At 27.9% G+C, this 26,742-nt stretch overlaps 1 protein-coding gene across 1 annotated transcript in view; it reads left to right on the forward strand.

Moving 5' to 3' along the window:
- Window positions 1–26,742, forward strand: part of LOC142325158 (atrial natriuretic peptide receptor 1) — a 1,463,037-nt gene that overhangs the window by 611,352 nt on the left and 824,943 nt on the right. The window contains exon 5 of the mRNA XM_075366562.1: window positions 4,927–5,062. Within this exon, the coding sequence (XP_075222677.1) occupies window positions 4,927–5,062 (136 nt within the window). The remainder of the gene's footprint in view (window positions 1–4,926; window positions 5,063–26,742) is intronic.

Genomic DNA, 26,742 nt, shown 5'->3' on the forward strand with positions numbered 1-26,742 from the left:
TTTGGAAGTCGAGAGTTACAGCGTTCAAGTCCTAGTAAAGCCAGTTATTTTTACACGGATTTGAATACTAGATCGTGGATACCGGTGTTCTTTGGTGGTTGAGTTTCAATTAACCACACATCTCAGGAATGGTCGAACTGAGAATGTACAAGACTACACTTAATTTACACTCATACATTTCATCCTCTGAAGAATTATCTAAACGGTAGTTACCGGAGACTAAACAGGAAAAATAAAGACTGAGTCGGCGCATGTTAAAAACCATTTGTTGTCTCTCGAGAAAGGAAAAGCTAGGAGGAGTGTTAAGAATTCTAGACTTGCCTGTCTAGAGCTTGGAACTGGCAGCTGGTGATTTTATCTAAGACTAGCGAATGGAAGTGTAGAAAGCGAAAAAGAAAGGAATACGAAAACTCCTACTGAGGTTTAATAAATTCCTGGAAATATTTTCAAATGACAGCTGTAAAACGACTCGTAATTTCTAGAAGTGGAGTGAAGATTTAAACTGTGTAATACTATCACGAGAAAAGTCTTAAACGAGGGCCTCAAATGTCTTGTAGACCTTTGCAGTAACTATGACCGATAACATAATGCGCTTGCGTAACCTAAAGACCTATCAAAACTTTGAGGCAGAAGAATCAATGATGTCCAGTGCCAGGTACAATCACTGACTTTTCATGTGATGACAAGTAGTGTGTTATCCGGGTAGGTAAGGAATTAATGTAATAACCACAAAAATCGATGTAGGTAGGTCCTTAAGGTATCAAATATTGAAGATAAGAAAGCCTGGAGTGATCTTTTCGTCTCGACTTAGGAACGAAATTCATATTCAAACAAAAACATGTCATGAAAAAATCAGTTAATTTATAGAGATTTATTTCCAATTACTGGAATTGTTTAATTTATTTATTAATCTATGTAAAAGCTTGATTAAAAACAAACCTGTTTATCAAATAACTCCAGTCCTATCCAACCCTATCTATGGCCATACAGTTTTTCATTCTTGTTCGTAGAAATAGTATAAATAGATCTCTCGCTATAACCAGAGATGTTCTATTAGGCGGTTCCCCGCCTAATGTTCAATAAGGCGGGGAAAAGGGGTTGAATCCAGTAGAGACGTGAACGTAAATTCCAACTTTAATCCTTGCAGCATGAAATTTAAAACATCAAATCTATTACTTAATGAAATTTATAATTTATATTACATATATCAATTATACTTGTATTATTATATCAATGTTCATTTACTGTATAATTAAATATTTTTATAACAAAATATATTTTTCACAATTATATATTATTTATATAACGTGGTGATTTGTATGTTTTTTTTTAAGTTTTTCATTCAAATCTCAGCATTTTACATAAAAAAAAAGATTTTTATGTTTGACATAACGTAGATTACATGAAAGTTATTTACTCCCATCTTCACATGCATGTAAAAATTAATATTTTCAATTGTAAATTTTCATAATTCCGTTGGATGTGTGTGTTCCTTCGCAAAGTATTATTTAACTATGTTAAGATGTCCTAAAAAATCTGGGCAGTGTTTGTAATCATCGAATAAAATTGAGTTAAACTGGTAAATTACAAATTTACAACTAAGATTAATGTAGACCGTCATTGTTTTACATTTATTTGTTGAATGTTATTTGTTGTATTTGACAACTCTGTTTTTCTTTCTTGAGTCGTCATTTGGCCAGTTGATGTTATTCTTCATTTGTTTCTATTCTGTTCTAATTTCTTAACCTCAACGTATTTATTATTTCGTACGTTTCCAATAATCTGTTGTCTATACTATAATATTTGTTTTCCTCAAAAGTTTTTACCTTTTACACATCCTGTTTTCTCCAAATTAACTAAAATCGATATATTTTATTTTTTTATTTTTTTTTTTTTTGTCTTCAGTCATTTGACTGGTTTGATGCAGCTCTCCAAGATTCCCTATCTAGTGCTAGTCGTTTCATTTCAGTATACCCTCTACATCCTACATCCCCAACAATTTGTTTTACATACTCCAAACGTGGCCTGCCTACACAATTTTTCCCTTCTACCTGTCCTTCCAATATTAAAGCGACTATTCCAGGATGCCTTAGTATGTGGCCTATAAGTCTGTCTCTTCTTTTAACTATATTCTTCCAAATGCTTCTTTCTTCATCTATTTGCCGCAATACCTCTTCATTTGTCACTTTATCCACCCATCTGATTTTTAACATTCTCCTATAGCACCACATTTCAAAAGCTTCTAATCTTTTCTTCTCAGATACTCCGATTGTCCAAGTTTCACTTCCATATAAAGCGACACTCCAAACATACACTTTCAAAAATCTTTTCCTGACATTTAAATTCATTTTTGATGTAAACAAATTATATTTCTTACTGAAGGCTCGTTTAGCTTGTGCTATTCGGCATTTTATATCGCTCCTGCTTCGTCCATCTTTAGTAATTTTACTTCCCAAATAACAAAATTCTTCTACCTCCATAATCTTTTCTCCTCCTATTTTCACATTCAGGGGTCCATCTTTGTTATTTCTACTACATTTCATTACTTTTGTTTTGTTCTTGTTTATTTTCATGCGATAGTTCTTGCGTAGGACTTCATCTATGCCATTCATTGTTTCTTCTAAATCCTTTTTACTCTCGGCTAGAATTACTATATCATCAGCAAATCGTAGCATCTTTATCTTTTCACCTTGTACTGTTACTCCGAATCTAAATTGTTCTTTAATATCATTAACTGCTAGTTCCATGTAAAGATTAAAAAGTAACGGAGATAGGGAACATCCTTGTCGGACTCCCTTTCTTATTAGGGCTTCTTTCTTATGTTCTTCAATTGTTATTGTTGCTGTTTGGTTCCTGTACATGTTAGCAATTGTTCTTCTATCTCTGTGTTTGAACCCTAATTTTTTTAAAATGCTGAACATTTTATTCCAATCTACGTTATCGAAAGCCTTTTCTAGGTCTATAAACGCCAAGTATGTTGGTTTGTTTTTCTTTAATCTTCCTTCTACTATTAATCTGAGGCCTAAAATTGCTTCCCTTGTCCCTATACTTTTCCTGAAACCAAATTGGTCTTCTCCTAACACTTCTTCCACTCTCCTCTCAATTCTTCTGTATAAAATTCTAGTTAAGATTTTTGATGCATGACTAGTTAAACTAATTGTTCTGTATTCTTCACATTTATCTGCCCCTGCTTTCTTTGGTATCGTAACTATAACACTTTTTTTGAAGTCTGACGGAAATTCCCCTTTTTCATAAATATTACACACCAGTTTGTATAATCTATCAATCGCTTCCTCACCTGCACTGCGCAGTAATTCTACAGGTATTCCGTCTATTCCAGGAGCCTTTCTGCCATTTAAATCTTTTAATGCTCTCTTAAATTCAGATCTCAGTATTGTTTCTCCCATTTCATCCTCCTCAACTTCCTCTTCTTCCTCTATAACACCATTTTCTAATTCATTTCCTCCGTATAACTCTTCAATATATTCCACCCATCTATCGACTTTACCTTTCGTATTATATATTGGTGTACCATCTTTGTTTAACACATTATTAGATTTTAATTTATGTACCCCAAAATTTTCCTTAACTTTCCTGTATGCTCCGTCAATTTTACCAATGTTCATTTCTCTTTCCACTTCTGAACACTTTTCTTTAATCCACTCTTCTTTCGCCAGTTTGCATTTCCTATTTATAGCATTTCTTAATTGCCGATAGTTCCTTTTACTTTCTTCATCATTAGCATTCTTATATTTTCTACGTTCATCCATCAACTGCAATATATCGTCTGAAACCCAAGGTTTTCTACCAGTTCTCTTTATTCCGCCTAAGTTTGCTTCAGCTGATTTAAGAATTTCCTTTTTAACATTCTCCCATTCTTCTTCTACATTTTCTACCATATCTTTTTTACTCAGACCTCTTGCGATGTCCTCCTCAAAAATCTTCTTTACCTCCTCTTCCTCAAGCTTCTCTAAATTCCACCGATTCATCTGACAACTTTTCTTCAGGTTTTTAAACCCCAATCTACATTTCATTATCACCAAATTATGGTCGCTATCAATGTCTGCTCCAGGGTAAGTTTTGCAGTCAACGAGTTGATTTCTAAATCTTTGCTTAACCATGATATAATCTATCTGATACCTTCCAGTATCGCCTGGCTTTTTCCAAGTGTATATTCTTCTATTATGATTTTTAAATTGGGTGTTGGCAATTACTAAATTATACTTCGTGCAAAATTCTATAAGTCGGTCCCCTCTTTCATTCCTTTTGCCCAGCCCATATTCACCCACTATATTTCCTTCCTTGCCTTTTCCAATGCTTGCATTCCAATCTCCAACTATTATTAAATTTTCATCTCCCTTTACGTGTTTAATTGCTTCATCAATCTCTTCGTATACACACTCTACCTCATCATCATCATGGGCGCTTGTAGGCATATAAACGTTAACAATCGTTGTCGGTTTAGGTTTTGATTTTATCCTTATTACAATGATTCTATCGCTATGCGTTTTGAAATACTCCACTCTCCTCCCTATCTTCTTGTTCATCACGAAACCTACTCCTGCCTGCCCATTATTTGACGCTGAGTTAATTACTCTAAAATCACCTGACCAAAAGTCGCCTTCCTCTTCCCACCGAACCTCACTAATTCCTACTATATCCACATTCACCCTATCCATTTCCCTTTTTAAATTTTCTAGCCTACCAACCTTTTTTAAGCTTCTAACATTCCACGCTCCGACTCGTAGAATGTTATTTTTTAATTTTCTGGTGACCCCTTCCTTAGTAGTCCCCACCCGGAGATCCGAACGGGGGACTATTTTACCTCCGGAATATTTTACCAAGGAAGGCGCCTCCATTGTTGCTATGTGAATATATTTTATAGGCATAATATATTATTTTTTAATTTAATTTTTATTTTTTCAGTGGAAGCACAAAACCTTGGTACGTAAAAAATGATACAGAAGAAAGAAATTATCGGGCTAAGAAAGCATATACTGCGCTTTTGACTGTTACCGCAAGAACACCATCGAGTGAGGCCTATCGTAACTTTACCGAAGATGTAAGTATATAATATAAATAAATAAATATACTTAGCATAATTTTTCGTAAATATAGCGAGGGTTAAAAAATATATAATGTCATAAATATTTACAGATTGAAACATTCCTTCAATCAGTTTTTTCTTCCTTAACATTTTCATGTTTATTGAATTCAAAAATCTTGTTTATAAAATGTTTTAGTTAATAATTTTAAATTAGAATTTATTTTTATTCAGTTATCAGAAACAGTTTACTGTAAAATTGTATTTTTTTATTTTACAGCATGTTTATAAGGGAAATTGATTTATTATTTCTTTAAATTTGTTTGAATTGGTTTTAGAAATTCAGGTTGTAATATGTTTGAAAATTAGTATGAATTAAACATTTTATTAATATATATATATATATTTTTTTTATCAAAAATAAATAAATATACTAAGACTAGAAATCTCTTTGAGATAAAATCATTGAATTTTGTTGTAAAACCTTTTCTAAAAATCGAAATTTTATTACTTTTTTTGTACAATTATTCTTTCAACGATATCTATTTCTATCCAAGGATTATAAAAAAAAATTCGACGATAGATGCTGATCTAAACCTACATATAGAACAGTAAACTCAATAAACACGTATCGCTTACATTTCACACATACACACTCTCTCTTTCTGTTATGATTCCTGTATATATCCGTATAATTTCATTTTTTTCCATTTGAAGCCGGTATTGTTTTTCTTTTCAAAATAAATTATCCCGATAAAAAAAAAATAGCTTTCATACTTTATTGTAGTGGTAGAGGGGAAATAGTTACTAAGTATTTATTTATTCAAGATTTAAATACCTTTTTATATAATTTTTGCATTAAAACATAGTAACTTACTTTAGTATAGGATTAATTTTTTTTTTAATTTTACTTATTTTAATTAATTTGAAATTTGTTTTATTATTTCTCTTTAGATTAGAAAATAAGTGTATTTGTAAGCTAAGTAGATAAAAAATGAGAGATCCAAGGTACAAGTTTTCAGTCTAATCCCTCGTAAGTTTCAGGAATTACTTAGAAATGTTTGCTATATTATTATTACATAAATTTTATAATGTTATTCTAAATGGTTAAAAAAATATTTTTAAGTTCTATTAAACAAAATTTCATCTTTTTATGTTCAAGTAGAAAACAGCAGTTTGTTAAAAACACATATGTTGAAAATATTTTCCTAAGAAAAAAGTTCTATAAAATAGTATTTTAGTAAATAAATTATGATATTTTATCTAATTTGACGTTTATAATTTCTAATTTTATTTCATTTGTTGCTCACTTTTATGTGAACTTAAGTGCGTTTATATGTCCACGTAGTTTATGAATAAAATTTGGTAGTTTTTAAACGATCATTTTCTAAGAGCTTTAAATAACATTTTCTTTTCTTGAAAAAAAACATAATTGACTTAACCTCGTTAGTTGATTTAATTATCTGAAATTTATTTACAGTGAAAAGATGAAAAGAATTTCGTACTTACATAATGGGAATTTAATCGAGTCAAAGGAATAATTTACAGAAATATGTGAACTTTTAGTATCTTGATAACTGATTTCTTATTTCAGGATTTTGTACCGTATTTTTTTAAGGATTATAAAAAGAAATCAAATATAGATCCTGATCAAAACCTATTATAGAACGGTAAACTCAATAAAAACGTGACGCCTAGATTTATAAAAGTGCACGCAACTCTTTATGTTATGATTCCATGTATATATTCGTATAATTCCAAACTTATAATTTTCGGTTCTGGTGTAAATACATACACACATCCGTATGTATTATGTTTTTATATAAGATGCTTTAAGAAACATTTCAAACTGCAGAAAATACCCGAAAAGATTAAACATATAACCGTGGTATTCCGAGTGGGAAATTACACTACTTCGTTTGCTTTACAGTTAAGACATTCCTGATTAAGGCCTTCAGAGTATGTAAACCAATTTGATACTGCATACATTTTTCTCTAAAATACAAAGTATTGGGCTTTGTGATTTTTGTCTCCATATATCAGGTAGTTAATAAATAATCTATTACTACAAAGTTTTCCACTAAAAATTTACTGACGAATTGCTGTTAATAATCAGCAATTTGTCTTACGTAAATATATATTTATTTAATATTTATATTAATTCATATTATATATTATTTAGATAAAATCTATGATAAAATCATGTGCTTTGCTAATTTCATTTACTTAGGAAAATTTTAAAAAGCAATAACCACTACTCTTATGTGAACGATTAACTGTTAACTTTATTAAATTTGATAAATTCTTATTGCTGTAAACATTTCAAGATTTCTGCGTTACTTAGTGAAACATAAACTTCAGTTGAAAAACTGTCTTACTTTATTACGTCAGTTACTTCCTTGTACGAAGTAAAGGAATTATTGTAATCACGAAACATTTCAGTTTCTAGATTTCAACGGAAATATCAATTTTTACCACCCCTGAATTCATTTTGACTAGTTTCGTCTTGACGTATGCACGTACGTATGTATGTACATACGTATGTATGTATGACGATGTATGTATGTATCTTACATAACTCAAAAACGATTTGCCTTCGGATTTTGAAATTTTGAATTTAGAACTGTTGTAACATCTAGTTATGCACCTCCCCTTTTGATTGCAAACGACGAATGAAAAGTGTCCAAAAAAGCTCAGAATGCAAAACATTTGAATTTTGGACTTTTTCTTAACTGCAGTAATAAGCCCTCATTGAGAGATTTTTTTAACGATATATCTATCATAAGTGGAACTTATTTTCATTGGTTTCAGAGTTATAGCCAAATAAAATTTTAATTAATAAAATATTTGGATCTTGGGGGAAGGCACATCGGTTCGAAGCAGACTTCTTTTCCTTTTTTTAATTTTTTTTTTAATTTAAAAAGGCACATCGGTAGGCACATCGGTTCGAAGCAGACTTCTTTTCCTTTTTTTAATTTTTTTTTTAATTTAAAAAGGCACATCGGTTCGAAGCAGACTTCTTTTCCTTTTTTTAATTTAAAAAGGCACATCGGTTCGAAGCAGACTTCTTTTCCTTTTTTTTAATTTTTTTTTTTAATTTAAATATAGTGATTTATAAATAATTATTAACATCTCATCGTAAACAAAAATTTGCGATGAATAATAATTCAATAACAAAAAAAAAAAAAAAAATTAAAAAATATCAGAGGTTATTAATGAAATAAAATTTTATGTACTTTTTATTTTTTAAAAATGTGTAAATGTAATTTAATAGGCGTTCAAGGAAGTTATCTTTTGTCCACATCAGATTTTTTATATTTTGTTATGATTATTACATAAATTTTATAATGTTATCTTAAATGGTTAAAAAAATATTTTTAAGTTCTATAAGACAAAATTTCATCGTTTTGTGTTAGTTCAAGCAGAAAACAGCAGTTTGTTAGAAAACAAGTATTTAACAGTTTGTTAAAAACACATGATTACATCTAATAAAACACGTTTTATTAGATGTAATCATGTGTTCAAGTAAATTCAGTTTTTTCTTCTAAAAAAAGAGAACTAGATTTTATTTATTTGAATTTCGTCCGCTTCGTCAACGTGTCTGTTAAATAGTCAATTACTGTAATTCTTACAGTAGAGTACAGTATACATTATACAGTATAGATTTATCTATAAAATTAACGTTGATATTGTTTAAGATTGGGAAATATTGATCTTTTTCCCAACCATTCAAATGTGGACAGATATACTAGACAATCTGAACATGCAAATTATTTGCCAATAGTAATATGCGAATCAATTTTGCAATCACACTAAAGAATGCTGTTGACCCCATATTCCTACCAACCAGTAGATTGCAGAACTGAATGGTATTTCCATTATATCCACCCATTAATAAAGTCGTATGTTTTTATTACTCTCAGAAATATCTAAACACACGTTTTACCAACTAATATACAGTATTGTTTTTGTATTTATTAAATAGTATCTGGACAAAGATATATAGTAATTTTTAAACGTTGTTATACTTGCAAATCAAAAATTAAAACCCATTTTACTTCAGTTGAGCTAGTAAGGCGTAAACTGTGAAAAGTTCTAAACTTATTGATTTATAATTTTTTGTGATTACTGAACCACTACGCACTCACTCTCTCGCCTACCCATTCAAAGTGAAACAAACTTTAGGTTTAAAGAAAACAAAACAAAAGCAAAAACAGAAGAAAAAACAGAACCAATAAAGAACTTTGGATTGTCGTAAATACAGTCATACCATCGTTACGATACGGGGAGTTTCCAATTTTTTAAGGCGGTTTTGTTCAAGTTTTTACGAGCAATAAAATTTATGTTTTGTTTAGAACAAGTTTTTTTTTTGTTTTTATTTTTAATTTTTGTATATAGAAAGAAAATTTTGTATAGAAAATATTTTTAAAAAATACGATGCGACCTAAAAAGTGCGATGGGATGGAACTGACGCTTAGAGGGAGAATTTACAGGACGTAACTTACCCAAAAGTAATAGTGATTGCACAGATTTGTTCTCCATAACTGTTAATTATACATGAAAACGTATTGTTATACGTACAGTTTCTTTCATGTATAACCTAACGATTTATCGACTCCCCACAAAATAACCATACACACTTACACACACACAAACAATATATATATATATATATATATATATATATGCTGCCCTCTAGGGATCACTAATTCTCTCTCTCTGTATGTATGTATATATATATATATATATATATATATATATATTTATATATTTTATATATATAAATTAGTTTTTTTAGAATTATATAAAACTCTTACATGTATATATTGCCAAAAAGAGAGGAACGAATAAATTTGAAGCAAGTAGTTGAGTCTTGGTGACGTAATATGGTTCTGTACTTTATGCTACAACATCTTTCACCATCAATCTTTCTTTGTCATTTGCAGACTTTAAAGGACTTCTTGATAGACTCAGGAACCAACCGTGAATGACAAATTCCATCTACAGGATGTTTATATGCGCTTGACACAGTATTATAGTTAATCATTTATAATTCACACGAGGTACTATGTTGTACAGTAGATTTAAAAATTACGTCAAACTAGGTGTACTATTCTAACTCGCATTAAATATAATTTTTTCCTTTTTCATACATAACGATTTCCATTAATGATTCTTAGAGAAATAATATTTACCCCTGCGGTGAAAGTTAATATTTATAAAATCGAGTTGAAATTTAATCTTGGTTGCATTCAAAATAAAACCGGTTAATTTTTTTGTTTTGTTATTTTTTAGGGTATTGTTCAATATTTATTTATTTTTTGAAATAGGTTTTAGTAACGCAAATCAACTCAATTTAAAAAAAATAAATTAAAAATAAATACAAATTTCGTTTTGTGATACTATATTATCTGAAACAGTAAATAATGACAATAATTTTGTTTTTTAACGAATATATTTAGTTAACTGGGGTTTCAGCTCAATAATACGGATATAGTGAAAATAAAACCCGATACTTAAGTCAAAATAATAAATAAATTTGTACTTCTATAAATAGTTGTTTTTCTTTCTACAAAATAATATCTAATTTTAATTGTTTGAAATTTTCATTTCTCTTTCAAACCATCAGATATTGCGCATCTCGATAACAAGGAGAAAACACCATACTATTGTCATTTTATTGTATTTTATGAATTATTCAGTGCTTTTTGTATTTCGGACGGCTTATATATATTACTTTATCTTCATCATCGATATTTTTTGATACACTAGATATTTCAGTTCTGTTCTTATTCCACCTCATACTCGGTCATTATACTATTTAGTATCTCGCACATATTCTTCCATTCATTCTTGAATATTTTCTGCCGTTAAACTCGATTCTTCCGAAATAAGCTTACAAAGGTCGTGCTCTTCCAGTCCTAATCAATTTCGTTATTTTTATAGAACTAAAAGAAAACTGTATTTGCTAATAAATTTGTTTGGTTATTGAACAGCATAACCAAAAGTGATAAAGTGCTTTAAAAGTAAAAATATTACACGATTCAATTTCAAAATACTGATATTTTTTGTAAAGGATTTTTTTAGGGCTATTAGCTTCAAAATGACAACTGTCATTAAATTCGAGTGTTTAATATAAGATATTCGAAAATCGAAGGATTAATATAAGTGCTTGTTCTGTAATAGAAGCTGTGATAGAAGTTTTCTGTTAATACAAGCTTGTTCTCTATGTGCGTGCGTATTTCTCTCTCTCTGTGTGTGCGCGCGCGTGTGTTTCTCGTATAGTTTATCAAATAGCTGTTATTTATATTATCTACTGTTAAAGAAGACTGATAAGGCAGACAGTTTTTTTAAATTACAATAATTAAATTTGTTATCTAATTAAAATGTTGGAGTCTTCATTTTCCTGTTTAGCGTCCGGTAATTACCTTTCAGATAATACTTCAGAGGATGATATATGAGTGTAAATATAGTGTAGTCTTGTACAGTCTCAGTTCGACCATTCCTGAAATGTGTGGTTAATTGAAACTCAACCAAAAAAGAACACCGGTTTCCACGATCTAGTATTCAAATCCGTGTAAAAATAACTGACTACTAGAACTTGAACGCTGGAACTCTCGACTTCCATATCAGCTGATTAGGAAAGACGCGTTCACCACTAGACCAACCCGGTGGATCAACATGCTGGAGACCGAATACTGTTATCCTACGGTTTGTGATCAGTACTTGTACACGTTCTCTTTGTTTATAATGCAGTAATTTTATTGAAGCATATAGCATATTATAATTGGAAATTTCACAGAATTATGAGTATATTCAATTTATAACGCAAGTGTGGGCTAAAAAATATACTTAAACTTTATTCAGTAAATAAAGAAGCTGCGTTATACAAGTCTCACTTTTCTCAGTTAATCATTTTTTTAAATTATTAATAATTTAAATTGTTAATTGTCTCAAGTTATTTTATTTCAATCATATATGAATAATCTTTTAATAAGAAAAGTATTAATATTAAAATAATACCAGTATATTATAAAGTATATATACTTTTAGTTTTTAGGTAATCGTTAAGTAAATGAAATATTTTTTACTTCAAAATTTCAGTGAAGGATTGCGTTTTGTGTATACATACTGCTTAATTATTTTTTAAATGTTGAAACTTTTACAAATTTTTATATTTTTACTCATACACTCTTTTTATCTTTAGTGCTTTAATGAGAAAAATAAATTTATAAATAAAAATTATTTGAACCACTGAAAAATCCGATAAAATATTTTGAAGAAATTCCTTTGTAGACAAAAATTCCTGGAAACAGAATTTATTGGAAGATTTAGATTATTAATTTTATTTATTAAAATATAAATTAAATATTTTTATTTGATTACTAACCGAGAATGTTTATTAAGGATATTTTATATTAAACTATAATTTAATTAAAATAAAACCGGTCAGTTTTCTCTTCTACATTCGTCTGTGTTCTACTTAACTCATTAACCACAATGTATTTACTAAATTCCGATTTTTAACTGATTTATACACATAATATTTTTATTTTAATTGTTTTCAAAAGATTCTATCTTCAATTCTCCTTTCTAAAAATATTTCAACTAAATCCGGATACTGCAGTATGCGACCCACCAACCTAATTCATTTATCTTTACAATATTTCTCTGCTGATAAAATGTAATACAGGAAAATATAGATTTCTCATTTTATTACTGTAGAATATCCAAAATCTTATTAAAACTTTTAGTCCTTAAATCATCTTTATTGCGTTTTATTTTTTAATTTTAAATGTAATTTATTGAAGTATATAACATCATGTTTTTATTGATTCATATTTTTAATTCTGTATTTGATCAATGATCTGATTTGAAGTTACAAAGAAATTTTGAATCGTGTTGCAGTATCACGACGATTGATGATTTTATCGGTTCACGATGGAGACGGCTAGATTTTTATCATTTCTGTATGTCTATTCATAACAGTTTTTCATATTTGCATAATGTATGTTTCAATACTTTAATACTTATAATAACGTATACGTATAATAATGCTTATAATTATTATTCATACAGCAACAGTAGGCTGACACCTAATAACAGCTACCAGAAAGAATAATAATGAATTTTTTTTAGCTTGTGGAAAATGCCATGCATGACTAGGATTTAAATTCGGAACTTCCGAAAGAAAGGTAGAGATCAGCATTATGGTTCATTTATCACTGTTTATATTTAAAATCAAGAAAATAAAAATTGATTCAATATTTAAATTGTTAAAAAATTATTTTCATACGTTTATATTTAATTGTAAATTTAATAAATCAGAACATTAAAAAAAATTTGTTTCGTATCCTGTGTTTTTGAATTTTTGAATTCTCAGCCAGTTTGTGCAGCGTGCCTCTTATGAGTTATGTTTTGTTGAATGACGGATATGGATCATAATTAATAATGAATTTTTTACATTTCAAAAAGCATCATGTTAATGAGATTTTTTTTAATTTTTATAATATTTCATTTTTTATATCAAGTAAAATTATACTATACAATTGTTGATACTGTGTCGTATTATTTCCTATAAAGCTTTATTAGATTACCTATCAAAATGCAAATGAACAACAAAACATTTTCGATAATCTGGAATCTTATTTTACGGATGAAATTGAAATCATCCGGTTTAATTTCCTTTTACTACTTTCTAGTAGATTTCATTCTATAATGTTATATTTTACAATGTAAATTGTAAAGTAATTCAAAACAAGAATTTAAACGGAACTTCTGACAGGAAATAATTTTGTAGTTATTTTTAATGTAAGTTTAAAAAAATAATTTCGCGAAAAATTTCTTACTTTTAATATGAATCTTGTCTTAATTAAAAAAAGAAAAAATGTTAAATTTTTTTTAAGTAGGCTAAATAAAAATTAAGAAATAGAAAAACAAAAACAAAATTAAAATGTTATATGAGGAAAATTTAATCATTTATTTGTACTGTATATACATACATACATACACACACACACACACACACACACACACACACACACACACACACAATAATGTTTTACAATACCATGCTTTTATCATGCTTGACCCAAATTTACTTTAAAAAAATCAGAAATGTAAAGTTTTAGTGTTTCTTCAGACGCATGCACATGAGTATTTGTATTTTTGAAACGTATTATCTAAAGCAACTAGAATGAAAATAAATTGTATTTTAATTAATTTTTGAAGTATAAAAAAAAAAAAAAATGCTTAAGTTTAATCTTTAATCTAATAATAATTTGATTATTATTTGAGGTTTTGGATAATCTTGAACACAGGTGGTTTTAAAACGAATATCAAGATAACAAATGTCTTCATAGTTGAATGAATATTTTTCTTTTTTAGTTAAATTTTAAAAGTATATATAACAATTCCTAAGGTATTGTAAAAATGATGACGAAAAGTGAAAATAATTTTTCAACATATTCCTCAAAAACAGTTTTTTTTTTGTATAAAAAATTCAAATAGAGTTGACATATCACCGTTATTTTTTTCAATAAACAAAATGTTAATCTATAGAAAAAAATATATTTATAAAAAAACTTAAAACAATTGGTATACAGATTTGTAAGAAATAATTTTAAATATTGTTTTGAACAATTGGTTGTTTTTTACATGAAACAGTGAAAATACAAAGTTTGATTAAATTTCTAATAACATTACATATAGACATAGTAAAATAGGTTTTTATCCAATCGGATCACATAATCCCATACAAAAATTAGTAAACGGCAAACGTAAATCTGAGGAAGTGTTCAACTACGGTTAGAGAAAGACATATATTCAGACGCTGAATCCGATGTAAATAATGACATTCAAAAAATGCAGTATTTTATTAAATTTGCATATTTCATTAAAATATAGTTTAATTACCTGAAATTAATAACTGACACTTCTATAGCTTATTTTTACTACAATGATAAAAGGAAAGTTTAAATATTTAATTTAAAATTTGTCTGTTTTGTTAAAGAATTCAATAAATCTTTTTTGTTTTTTAATGTTTTCTTAAATTTTAGTTATTAAAGTAGATACACAAAACCATTGATATTTTTTTTAACTGAACGATAGGAGAGAAGAATTTTTTTTATTACTATTATTAAGAAAATTTAGAACTGGATAGCATCCAATTTATTGAAAATACAAAAAAGTTTAATTTTTCAAACATTATGCGGTAACAAAGATAAGAAAGATATAATAAGAAAATTGCCTGATCGATTGGGTGCATTTATTTCATATCTGTAAAAATATTAATAAACTTAATATTGAAAAATTCTTAGTACATTAATAAATTCTTAGTAGTAGACGGCATTTTAAAGGTATTCAAAAAATTTAACAAGTGTATGAGCCATGCTTACAAGATCTTTATTGTTAAATTCATAGAGAAGATATATTAAAAACCAGTTATCAATGAAAAGCCCAGTAAAACTTTCTTGAACGAACATTATGATTATTATTTCTATTTCAATCATTAATTCATTTTTAATGAAGTTATTAACTTGTACTTAAATGTACAAACTAACTTGTACTTAAGTAAGATTATTGCATATTATATGTCTGTATAACATATTTGAGTATTATTGTTTCATTTAATGCAATTGCTATTTATAATTTCTATATGAATGTTTAGTATATTTAAGAATGTAAGTGTATGCAGTGTATATATAATTATAATATTTAATATACATTTATATCATTATAATATAATTAGTTGAATAACGTTAATTATTGTATTTTACGGTTACATAAACCTTTAAGGAATTATTTTTATGTTTTAAAGTTCCCTTAGGTCACGTGACTATTATTTGGTGGCCGACAAAATCAGTACTCGCATATTACGTTGATCATAATTTATAGTCTTATATGACTTTGGTTTCTTTTCAGTTTCTGTTACAGTTAAAAAATGATGTATTTTTGTAATTTAATTTTTTTTTAAAAGATCTGGTGGTGGCACAAATGAGTTTGTTATAGATTTAACAAATTTCTATCGGGATACTAAATAACCTAAGTTAATATAAATATAATTTATTTCTCTCGTGTTTTAGCGGTTTTTTGGCACATCTTTTTTTTCAGATATTAAAACGCTAGTTTTTCAGCCATTCTGGGGTTTTATACTTGATTTACTAAATTTATATTTATATATTTCATGCATTTTAGTAAAACTTGCATTAGTGCGTTTGAACCAACTTAATAGCTTATACCATTATTACGTAATGATTATTACAAAATTTCAATTTTGGCGGCCATTTTGAGTGAACTTGACCATTCTGTATTTTTGTAATTTTCTAACGATGCTTAATCCGAATACGAAATCATTATCAAAATCTGAGACAAAAAGAGTTCACACACATACATATTGAATTCAGTAACGAATTGTTCGTTCCTTAAAAATAATACTTAGAAATGTAACTGTAATATAATAATAAAATTAGTAATTTAATATGACGGAAAAAATAACAAGTTTTTAATTAGTTTTCGGAATTAATTATTTTCTATAAAAATAGTATTTTCTTTAATATATTTTTAAAAAGATAACCAAGGAATTAAAATTCATATATATATATATATTTCGGCTTGATACCTTATTTTTAACTAATAAAGTTTTGCGTACTGCTCAAATTGTTATATTCAATCTTGCAAAACCTTCGGCTTTTTTCACGTGGTTTTCTATTAATTGCAATCTCTATTTTCTATTCCCAATTTCTTAGTTTAATCATTTCCTGTCATTAATGATAGAAAATTATATCAATTAGCGTATTTTGGGTTTTCATTCCCATCTTCTACTTTATTCTTCCGTGTTGTAATATTAACATTAACGATATTCTTTTTCTATTTACACTATATCGTTACCATATTGCTGCACATAAGGAACACATATTATACATATATTATACACATATGTGTGTATTTACAAATGTAAATACACACATATATATATATATATTTTAAACTTGTAGATTATTTTATGGAGAAAACGTCAGAAATAGTATAGTAAGAAGACATACTTTTTCGTGAAATAAGTTTTTTTTTACATCATCTGAAGTCTTTCATAGTCATAAAAAAAATAATTGAGATTTATTATTATTATTATTGGTTTTTTAATGTCCATGAATCAGCAACTACTGAGAAAATTTTATTGAGAGTAATATTCCGGAATATGTATATAAATGTAAATGTTTTCTATGATAGAAATTGCTCAAACTCTGCGTCTCTTCAATGTAGGCTCGATCGTTCGTTCGCTCGTTCGCTACCTGATGCACTTCAATTTATTCAACAAATTGTTTCCTCGTTCAAGCCCTATTTTCCATATTGCTATAGAGTATATACTGTGTTTAATATATTTCTTCCAATCCGACATGTAAAATATTTTTTCTAATAGTCTCATTACGTATGTATATACATTTTTTTTTATTTATTCATATTTTTATGATCACTATAGTATATTAAATATTTTATTAAGTACACGTACACCTCTGTATATTAATCACTAAAACGTGAACATTTAAAAGATGAAATTTAGAAATTTTAAATAACGTTACTCAAAAATCTCCACTATATGTTCGCTTTATATCCCACTGGGCTGGTCTAGTGATGAACACGTTCTCAGGTTCAAATCTTGGTAAAAGTTATAAACTTTTTTATGGATTTGGGTATTAGTCAGTGGATACCGGTGTACTTTTGTAGTTGGGATTCAGATAACCACACTTCTCAGGAATGGTCGTCCTGAGTCTGTACAAGACTGCTAACTTCATGTACATGTCATACACATCATCTTGATCTCATTGGGCCGTGAGGGGGTTCCCTATTGTTCACTAGTTAAACGAAGAGCAACGTACACTTAAGAATAATAATGTGTTTGCTTTATAGACCATTCAATTTAATTAAAATATTTGCAGATGGTATGATTTTACCGAATTAACAATAGATAAGAAATCGTTTTTGATCATTCTACTACTTCTATTGATTGCGATAATACCATATGATAAATTACAGTATAAAATCCAATTTTCCTTTACATTTATCAAGAATTTATCCAACGACATTTTTAACTAATAAGACATTTTTTATATAATAAGATACATGTTACATCCGAAAATTTAGTCATTATTTTCTACAATAACAAACATAGATATGATTTTTTTATTCTAAGCTATGTCTATGCTGTGACTTTTGCATACCTACGTATGTTACGTTAAGCTTATTAGAAAAACTAACAGTGAGTTGATTTCTACTTTCCTCTTTCACTGAACGCGGTTGTAAATTCTTATCACGCTAAAAAAAAATATGCAAAAAATGAAACCTTTTTTACCACTTTCCTTTCAGAAAAAAAAATCGACTGAATATTATTTCTTGTACTTTGATTCTTGTCATGATACAACTAAAAGAGAAATAAGATAAGATACTGTAAAGTAACTAAATAACACACCTCTTCCTATCGAAAAAAAAAAGGTGTTAAATATACTGCTACTATCGATTTGGGGAAGCTTTTATTATACCTTGTTAAATAAGAAAAATAAACTATATTTATATAAAATAAATTATTGTTTTGTATTAAATAATTTAAAATGCTGAAATTTGTTCAAAACAAAGATAAAAAATAATTATTTTATTAGGTAAAAATGAGATTTAATAAACCTGGTTTAGATAAAGTTAGGTAATTGAGAGTGAAACCTGGTTCAGGTTTCAAATCAGAAACCTTGTATTTATCATGGTTAGAATTTTTAAGATATATTTTCTTCACAACAATTCTAAAATTTACAATATAATATTTACAATATTTTAATTTTACAATTATATTTTAATATAATTCTAAAAAAAATTATGACCAATTTCTTTGTTTAATTAAAACTACTAATTAAATTATTTTGTCGTTTGCTGACTCATAGATTTTAATACTTGTATGATTATATTATACAAAGACCTTTGATTAGATAAGAAAACATTTTTGAAAATTTGTTTTTTTCATGTTACGTATTCTACAATATTTGAAGCGATACATAGAACTGTTATGATCTTCAGGTTGATAGATTTACAATTCTGAATACAATTCAGTGTGTTTCTTAAGAAAAACTGTTTTTAATTTTTTGTCGTAATTCATATTTTAATGTCTGTTATTTCACATACTCAGTTATATGTAAATATTTATGAAAACAAAATGTGTCAATACCACGTAGTTTGGAATAATAAAAATGAAATCAACGTATTAAATAAAGAGAAACAAAATGAAATGTTTAATAGATCAACACACTGTTATTTGATTGGCATGTTCAATAAACTAACAAACAATAGTATGAGATTAACCACTCGTACAAATGGTGTAACATAAACTAAGAGTAAACAATGATATAAATGGGACTGAACCACCCCGTCACGTTGTAGAAATCTATTTCTATCGTAATGTTAGTTTTTATCTTACCTTACTCGTAAACTACAATCAAGAGCAATAAAAAAGTTTACTTTTAACAGATGAAAAAATGTAATAAGGATAAAATCAAAACCTAAACCGACAACGATTGTTAACGTCTATATGCCTACAAGCGCCCATGATGATGATGAGGTAGAGTGTGTATACGAAGAGATTGATGAAGCTATTAAACACGTAAAAGGAGATGAAAATTTAATAATAGTTGGAGATTGGAATGCAAGCATTGGAAAAGGGAAGGAAGGAAATATAGTGGGTGAATACGGGCTGGGCAAAAGGAATGAAAGAGGGGACCGACTTATAAAGTTTTGCACGAAGTATAATTTATTAATTGCCAACACCCAATTTAAAAATCATAATAGAAGAATATACACTTGGAAAAAGCCAGGCGATATACTGCAAAACTTACTCTGGAGCAGACATTGATAGCGACCACAATTTGGTGATAATGAAATGTAGATTGGGGTTCAAAAACCTGAAGAAAAGGAGTCAGATGAATCGGTGGAATTTAGAGAAGCTTGAGGAAGAAGAGGTAAAGAAGATTTTTGAAGAGGACATCGCAAGAGGTCTGAGTAAAAAAGATAAGGTAGAAAATGTAGAAGAAGAATGGGAGAATGTTAAAAAGGAAATTCTTAAATCAGCAGAAGCGAACTTAGGCGGAATAAAGAGAACTGGTAGAAAACCTTGGGTTTCAAACGATATATTGCAGCTGAAGGATGAACGTAGAAAATATAAGAATGCTAGTGATGAAGAAAGTAAAATGAACTATCGGCAATTAAGAAATGCTGTAAACAGGAAGTGCAAACTGGCGAAAGAAGAGTGGATTAAAGAAAAGTGTTCAGAAGTGGAAAGAGAAATGAACATTGGTAAAATAGACGGAGCATACAGGAAAGTTAAGGAAAATTTTGGGGTACATGAATTAAAATCTAATAATGTGTTAAACAAAGATGGTACACCAATATATAATACGAAAGGTAAAGTCGATAGATGGGTGGAATATATTGAAGAGTTATACGGAGGAAATGAATTAGAAAATGGTGTTATAGAGGAAGTTGAGGAGGATGAAATGGGAGAAACAATACTGAGATCTGAATTTAAGAGAGCATTAAAAGATTTAAATGGCAGAAAGGCTCCTGGAATAGACGGAATACCTGTAGAATTACTGCGCAGTGCAGGTGAGGAAGCGATTGATACATTATACAAACTGGTGTGTAATATTTATGAAAAAGGGGAATTTCCGTCAGACTTCAAAAAAAGTGTTATAGTCATGATACCAAAGAAAGCAGGGGCATATATATGTGAAGAATACAGAACAATTAGTTTAACTAGTCATGCATCAAAAATCTTAACTAGAATTCTATACAGAAGAATTGAGAGGAGAGTGGAAGAAGTGTTAGAAGACCAATTTGGTTTCAGGAAAAGTATAGGGACAAGGGAAGCAATTTTAGGCCTCAGATTAATAGTAGAAGGAAGATTAAAGAAAAACAAACCAACATACTTGGCGTTTATAGACTTAGAAAAGTCATACGATAACGTAGACTGGAATAAAATGTTCAGCATTTTAAAAAAATTAGGGTTCAAATACAGAGATAGAAGAACAATTGCTAACATGTACAGGAACCAAACAGCAACAGTAACAATTGAAGAACATAAGAAAGAAGCCGTAATAAGAAAGGGAGTCCGACAAGGATTTTCCCTATCTCCTTTACTTTTAATCTTTACATGGAACTAGCAGTTAATGATGTTAAAGAACAATTTAGATTCGGAGTAACAGTACAAGTTGAAAAGATAAAGATGCTACGATTTGCTGATGATATAGTAATTCTAGCCGAGAGTAAAAAGGATTTAAAAGGAACAATGAACGGCATAGATGAAGTCCTACGCAAGAACTATCGCATGAAAATAAAGAAGAACAAAACAAAAGTAATGAAATGTAGTAGAAATAACAAAGATGGACCACTGAATGTGAAAATAGGAGAAGAAAAGATTATGGAGGTAGAAGAATTTTGTTATTTGGGAAGTAGAATTACTAAAGATGGACGAAGCAGGAGCGATATAAAATGCCGAAAAGCACAATAATAGCAACAATTATGTAAAACAAATTGTTAGGGATGTAGGATGTAGAGGGTATACTGAAATGAAACGACTAGCACTAGATAGAATCTTGTAGAGCTGCATCAAACCAGTCAAATGACTGGTGACAGAAAAAAAAAGATGAAAAAAATTAATTTACTCATAAACATATATAAATTACAAATTGCCTGCGTAATATACGTTACACAAATATTTTTGGTTAACTTTGCAACAGTGAAGTTAATTAAATTTATGTTTCTTTAAAATTTACTAATTTCACAAATACAACTTAGTTCATTCGAAATGCCGGCCTCCTTCGCGCCAGTGGAAACGTCACGGCCTTTCATCTGAAGGTCCGGCCGGGGTTTGAATCCTGGTCAGGAATGGCATTTTCACACTCTACCAAAAATTGTCATTCATCTCATCCTCTAGAGTAGTACTTAAAGGTCGTCCTGGAGGTTAAAAAAAAGTTCATTCGAAATATAAAAACAAAAGGTATAATAGTTTTTTGAGAAAAATTAATTAAGTTTACAAGGACTAAATACAAAAAAAAGTATTTTTTAAAAAGGTTTTATTTAACTAATATTAATATTAACATTAATAAAAAAAGTAAACAAATTAGAAAAACCCTCTAAAAAGTAAAAAAATAAGAATTAAATTAAAAATATATAATATATTAACGAATATAAAAATGCACTGAAAAGTAAAAAATAAATTATATAAATATCTAATAAATAACCAATAAATAAAAAATAAATAAATGTAATAATTATTAAATTTGAAAATTAAAAGTAATGAAAATATTTAGTTAAATAAAAGCGTGGCGCAGTTTTTATAATTTATTTAAAACAACACAATATTTATTTTTACAATAATTATTTTTTCATTTTCATTTTCAATAACGACGCGAGGAGGCGGAAAAGTCAGCTTGAACCTCTCCTGTTGAGACTGACTAGCTACAAGTAACAATCTGGGAAAATGCACCCACTCGCTTTCTTTGTACGTGTTCTCACATAGTTGAAGTTCATCCTCGAATTCTGCTTGTAATCTAAGCCAAATTGAACGCACTCTTTCCGCTTAAAGTTTAATTTTAATTAACTATGAATTTTTATTTAATGAATTCATAATTACGATTACAATTATAATAATGCTAATAATTAATAATTTTTCAGATTACCGTCAAAATGTAATAACTTTGTGCAAGATTTCTAAATTTAATTTTTATTTTTAATCTTATTAACCTTTAAAGGTCATCTCGGTGCAAATTTGAACCATCAAAGAATTAAAACTTTAGCTATTTTATTCAGATAAATAATGTATATACATATACTAAACAATCTCATTAAACAAAAAATATATTTTAAAATACAGCAAATGTCTATAAATACTTATTCGAAAACATTGTTATAAAAACTGCACCACGCTTTTATTTAACTAATTATTTTCATTAGTTTTAATTTTAAAATTTAATAATTATTACATTTATTTATTTTTTATTTATTGGTTATTTGTATAATTTATTTTTATTTTTCAGTGCATTTTTATATTTGTTAATATATTTTTTTGTTTAAAATTCTCAATTTGATTTAATTCTTATTTTTTACTTTTTAGAGGGGTTTTCTAATTTGTTTCCTTTTTTTATTAATGTTATTAATATTAGTTAAATAAAAGATTTTTTTTTAAATTATTTTTTATATATAATCAAATATATTTGGTAATTTTTTTATGTTTTTTTGTATTTTTTTAAGAGTAAAAAAAAGTCAAAATATTTATTTTTACACATCGAAGTTACATACGTGCACCAAATTTCAATCATTTTCATACAATAGATCAAACGATATAGCAGTGCAAGATTTGATTATTCCTAAAGCGAGTTAAATAAAAGCTTTTAAAAATAGAATATTATAGTTGGAACGAAATTTCCAAAAAATATTTATATTTTGTGAAGCACTGAATTACGAAAAAATAAGAGCTGGATCCCTATAAAAAATACAATAAAGGTTTTCTTTTATACGCGTTATCTAATTTAAAATGAAAATAATTTTAGATCTGTTACAAAAAAAAAAGAATCTAAAAGAAATTACGGTATTAGAACTATTTTTTTTACTTCATGTATTAAGGCAGAAAATAAAAATGCTCAGAAAGTAAAAATTGTAAAAAGAAAGTTAAAAGTAAAAATTTGCGAGTCAACGGTTTCAGTATAAAAAAAAGAAATGTTTTAAAATATTGAAAACAGAATTTTATCATAGAATAGAAAGAAATATAGAAATTTCTCAGACGATTCCTGTAATTGAGAACCGTAAAGATATAAGTAATAATTAATTTAAAAGCTTGCATCCAAGCAGCAGAATATAATTATCTATTAAAAATTTATTACTACTTTTATTCTGATCACCGTTAAGTATTTTCGTAGAGATATCAAAGAACAAAGGCTGTTCTGTCGAACAGCCTTTGTTTATAATAAATTAATTTAAAACACAATTAAAGTTATAAAGGTAAAAAAAATAAATACTAAGTAATTTAAATATTCTAACATAAATTCATTTAAACTATTCTTGAATCAAAAAATAATAATTAATTTATTTTGGAATAATTTGTTTTATTTCACTGCCTGAGATAGCAAGTATTTATATATTTATGGAATTAGAAAAGTTTAATTAATTATAAAATTATTATAAAAAAAATCCTTCTTGAAGCAGTGTGATCTCTTTAAAGCACTCAATAGATCTCAGGAAAATGGTCTTAACTGAAGTGGATTTTAATTAAATTTAATAAATTATTAAAAAAATAACATATACAGATTTAAAATTTCATTTTTTATATTCTCTGTCTACATTATTCTGCAATGTATTCGTTTAATTGTTTCATAAAATTTAGTCTACGGTTTGGGATTTTAATTGCTGTGCCATTGAATCTTTTTCTGGATCAAAGATGCTATTTTACAATGTGCATATATTTATATATACACACCATTATCATCATCATCTGGTGTCCCTTATGCCACCAATATTTATCTATTTCTGTCCCAAGCCTTCTCCTTCGCCCTCTTGTAATTTCCAATTTTCACCTTATCTATTAATTTCATCCTTCTTTTTTGTCACTTACTCCTTTCTCTTTCTACTGATCCTTCCAATGAAGTTGTCCAGATTCCACTTCCCCTAACCACAAGTTGTATTCGGTTTCCTTTTTTTAGTGCACTTACTTCATAAATTCACGTTATTTTTTAAACCTGTTCATTACTTCTTCATTACCCACTTTATCCATCTTGTTTTCTCCATCCTTCTCCGGATCTACATACCATAAATCTTAACCAAATTAATTCTTCTACCTCTGCCTCATAATCCATGCTTCAATTCTATTAACAAGATATCCAACTGGCTAATCTCTTCCTTAACTAAGACCAGATAGTCTAAGATATTAACTGAGGACAGGTTTTATTACATAGTAATTTCCTCTTCTCTCTGAAGGCTTCCTTTCTCATTGCTATTCTTTCTTTCATTTCTATTGCACTTTTCTGTTCCAGTTCTCTGTCACTATAGTATCCAGTTATCTATCATTTTTTACTTATAAAAAATATTGTTCCAATATTTTGTTTGTTGTTTGATTTTCTATGAAAACAAAAATACTAGCGAAATACGTGGTAAAAATTCATATCATTCGTTAACAGTTTTACAGTTTTTCTTAAAAACTATGTAACAATGTAATTCTCTCTTGAACTTCAACTTGCTACTAATCAGTGGTGGACTTATTTTGTAAAGCGTGGAACATTGTAACTGACATATAGTAACATAGTAAGCGTGAAACAATATCATCGTATCATGATTTTACTAATCGGATTTTATGTTGATGGATCAGGTTGATTATTGTATTAAGAGTAAAAAAAACATCATATTAATGATATTGAAAGCAAACATTTAAAACTTTTTTAATATTTGTGTTGGTACTAACGACTGGTAAGTTATAATTAAAGAAGAATGAGACAACTCAACGAATAAATCTCATCAGTTTGTGAGACGGTGAAGAAATCATTGTTTTAAAATAAAAGTCAAAATATGCTCCACAATTACTAAAATAGCCTCAAAGTACTAAAAAATATTAAGGAAGCTGTAACTGTGAAGATCGACCACAGAAGTAATCTACAAAATGAATTTAGAATAAAGGGAGGGCTTGATTTGCCCAAAGAGATCACAAAATAAGATTAACAACCCTATCAAATAAACAGATTCAAGGACTTTTCCTGATAATAGGTTTCTATTTCATTAAATATTTATCCAATATCATTGTATTTTATGAAGGATGTAAGAACAAATTACTGATTAATTACTTTGATTATAATCAATTAATTCCAACCGGCAAAAGTTCAGTCGCTCGCTCTCTACTATTTAGGAACCTACCAAATTATTCAATATATTATGACTAAATTATTAGCAATTCAGGATGTTCTATTACAGATAAGTCATAAGTAAATGAGATAAATATTGATGATTACGTGAATACAAATTTATGAAAAAAATATATACCTTAATTAAATAATTATTTTATTTGAATGACGTTCATACATACTGCAAGCAATTGGTAATCAATTCATATGAATATTTTTTATCATATAATAATGGTAATATTAATTTCGGAAAACAATTGATAGGAAAATAAAAATAATTTTAGTAAATTTTTTAAGGACCAAGAATTCGTTTTCAGATGAAGCAACTATTTTTTTAGACAAACTGTTTGTCATGAGTAACTGTGGAGAATATAACCTTCAATTTAGTTATTTGTTTTATAACAATAAATTTAGTTCAGAGAAATAAAATTTAAATATTTAACCACAAATTTGATTTATCTTATATTTATAGACATAGCATTTCTTGGTACGTGCACTCACGTATAATAAATAAAAAAAACCTTTTCTTTAAAATAAAAATTGTCAGAATTCATCTTTAGTCGTTTCAAGTACCACACAGCTAGGTGCTATTAACTGAAAGAAAAATTGTCTCATATGTGTATGTGTAGATTTATCGTTAAAAGTAAAAGGTTGATCCTTTAATGATGGAGCTCTTTTAAAAACGGTATTCAATGCTCTACTCTATGTATGTATTTGTATTCTGTTGCCGCTTTTCACGTAAAATACTTACCGTAATAAAAGTGTCACCATTATTTTCCACAA

The sequence above is a fragment of the Lycorma delicatula genome, chromosome 5 (genome assembly GCF_047948215.1).
Source record: "Lycorma delicatula isolate Av1 chromosome 5, ASM4794821v1, whole genome shotgun sequence".
Taxonomy (NCBI): domain Eukaryota; kingdom Metazoa; phylum Arthropoda; class Insecta; order Hemiptera; family Fulgoridae; genus Lycorma; species Lycorma delicatula.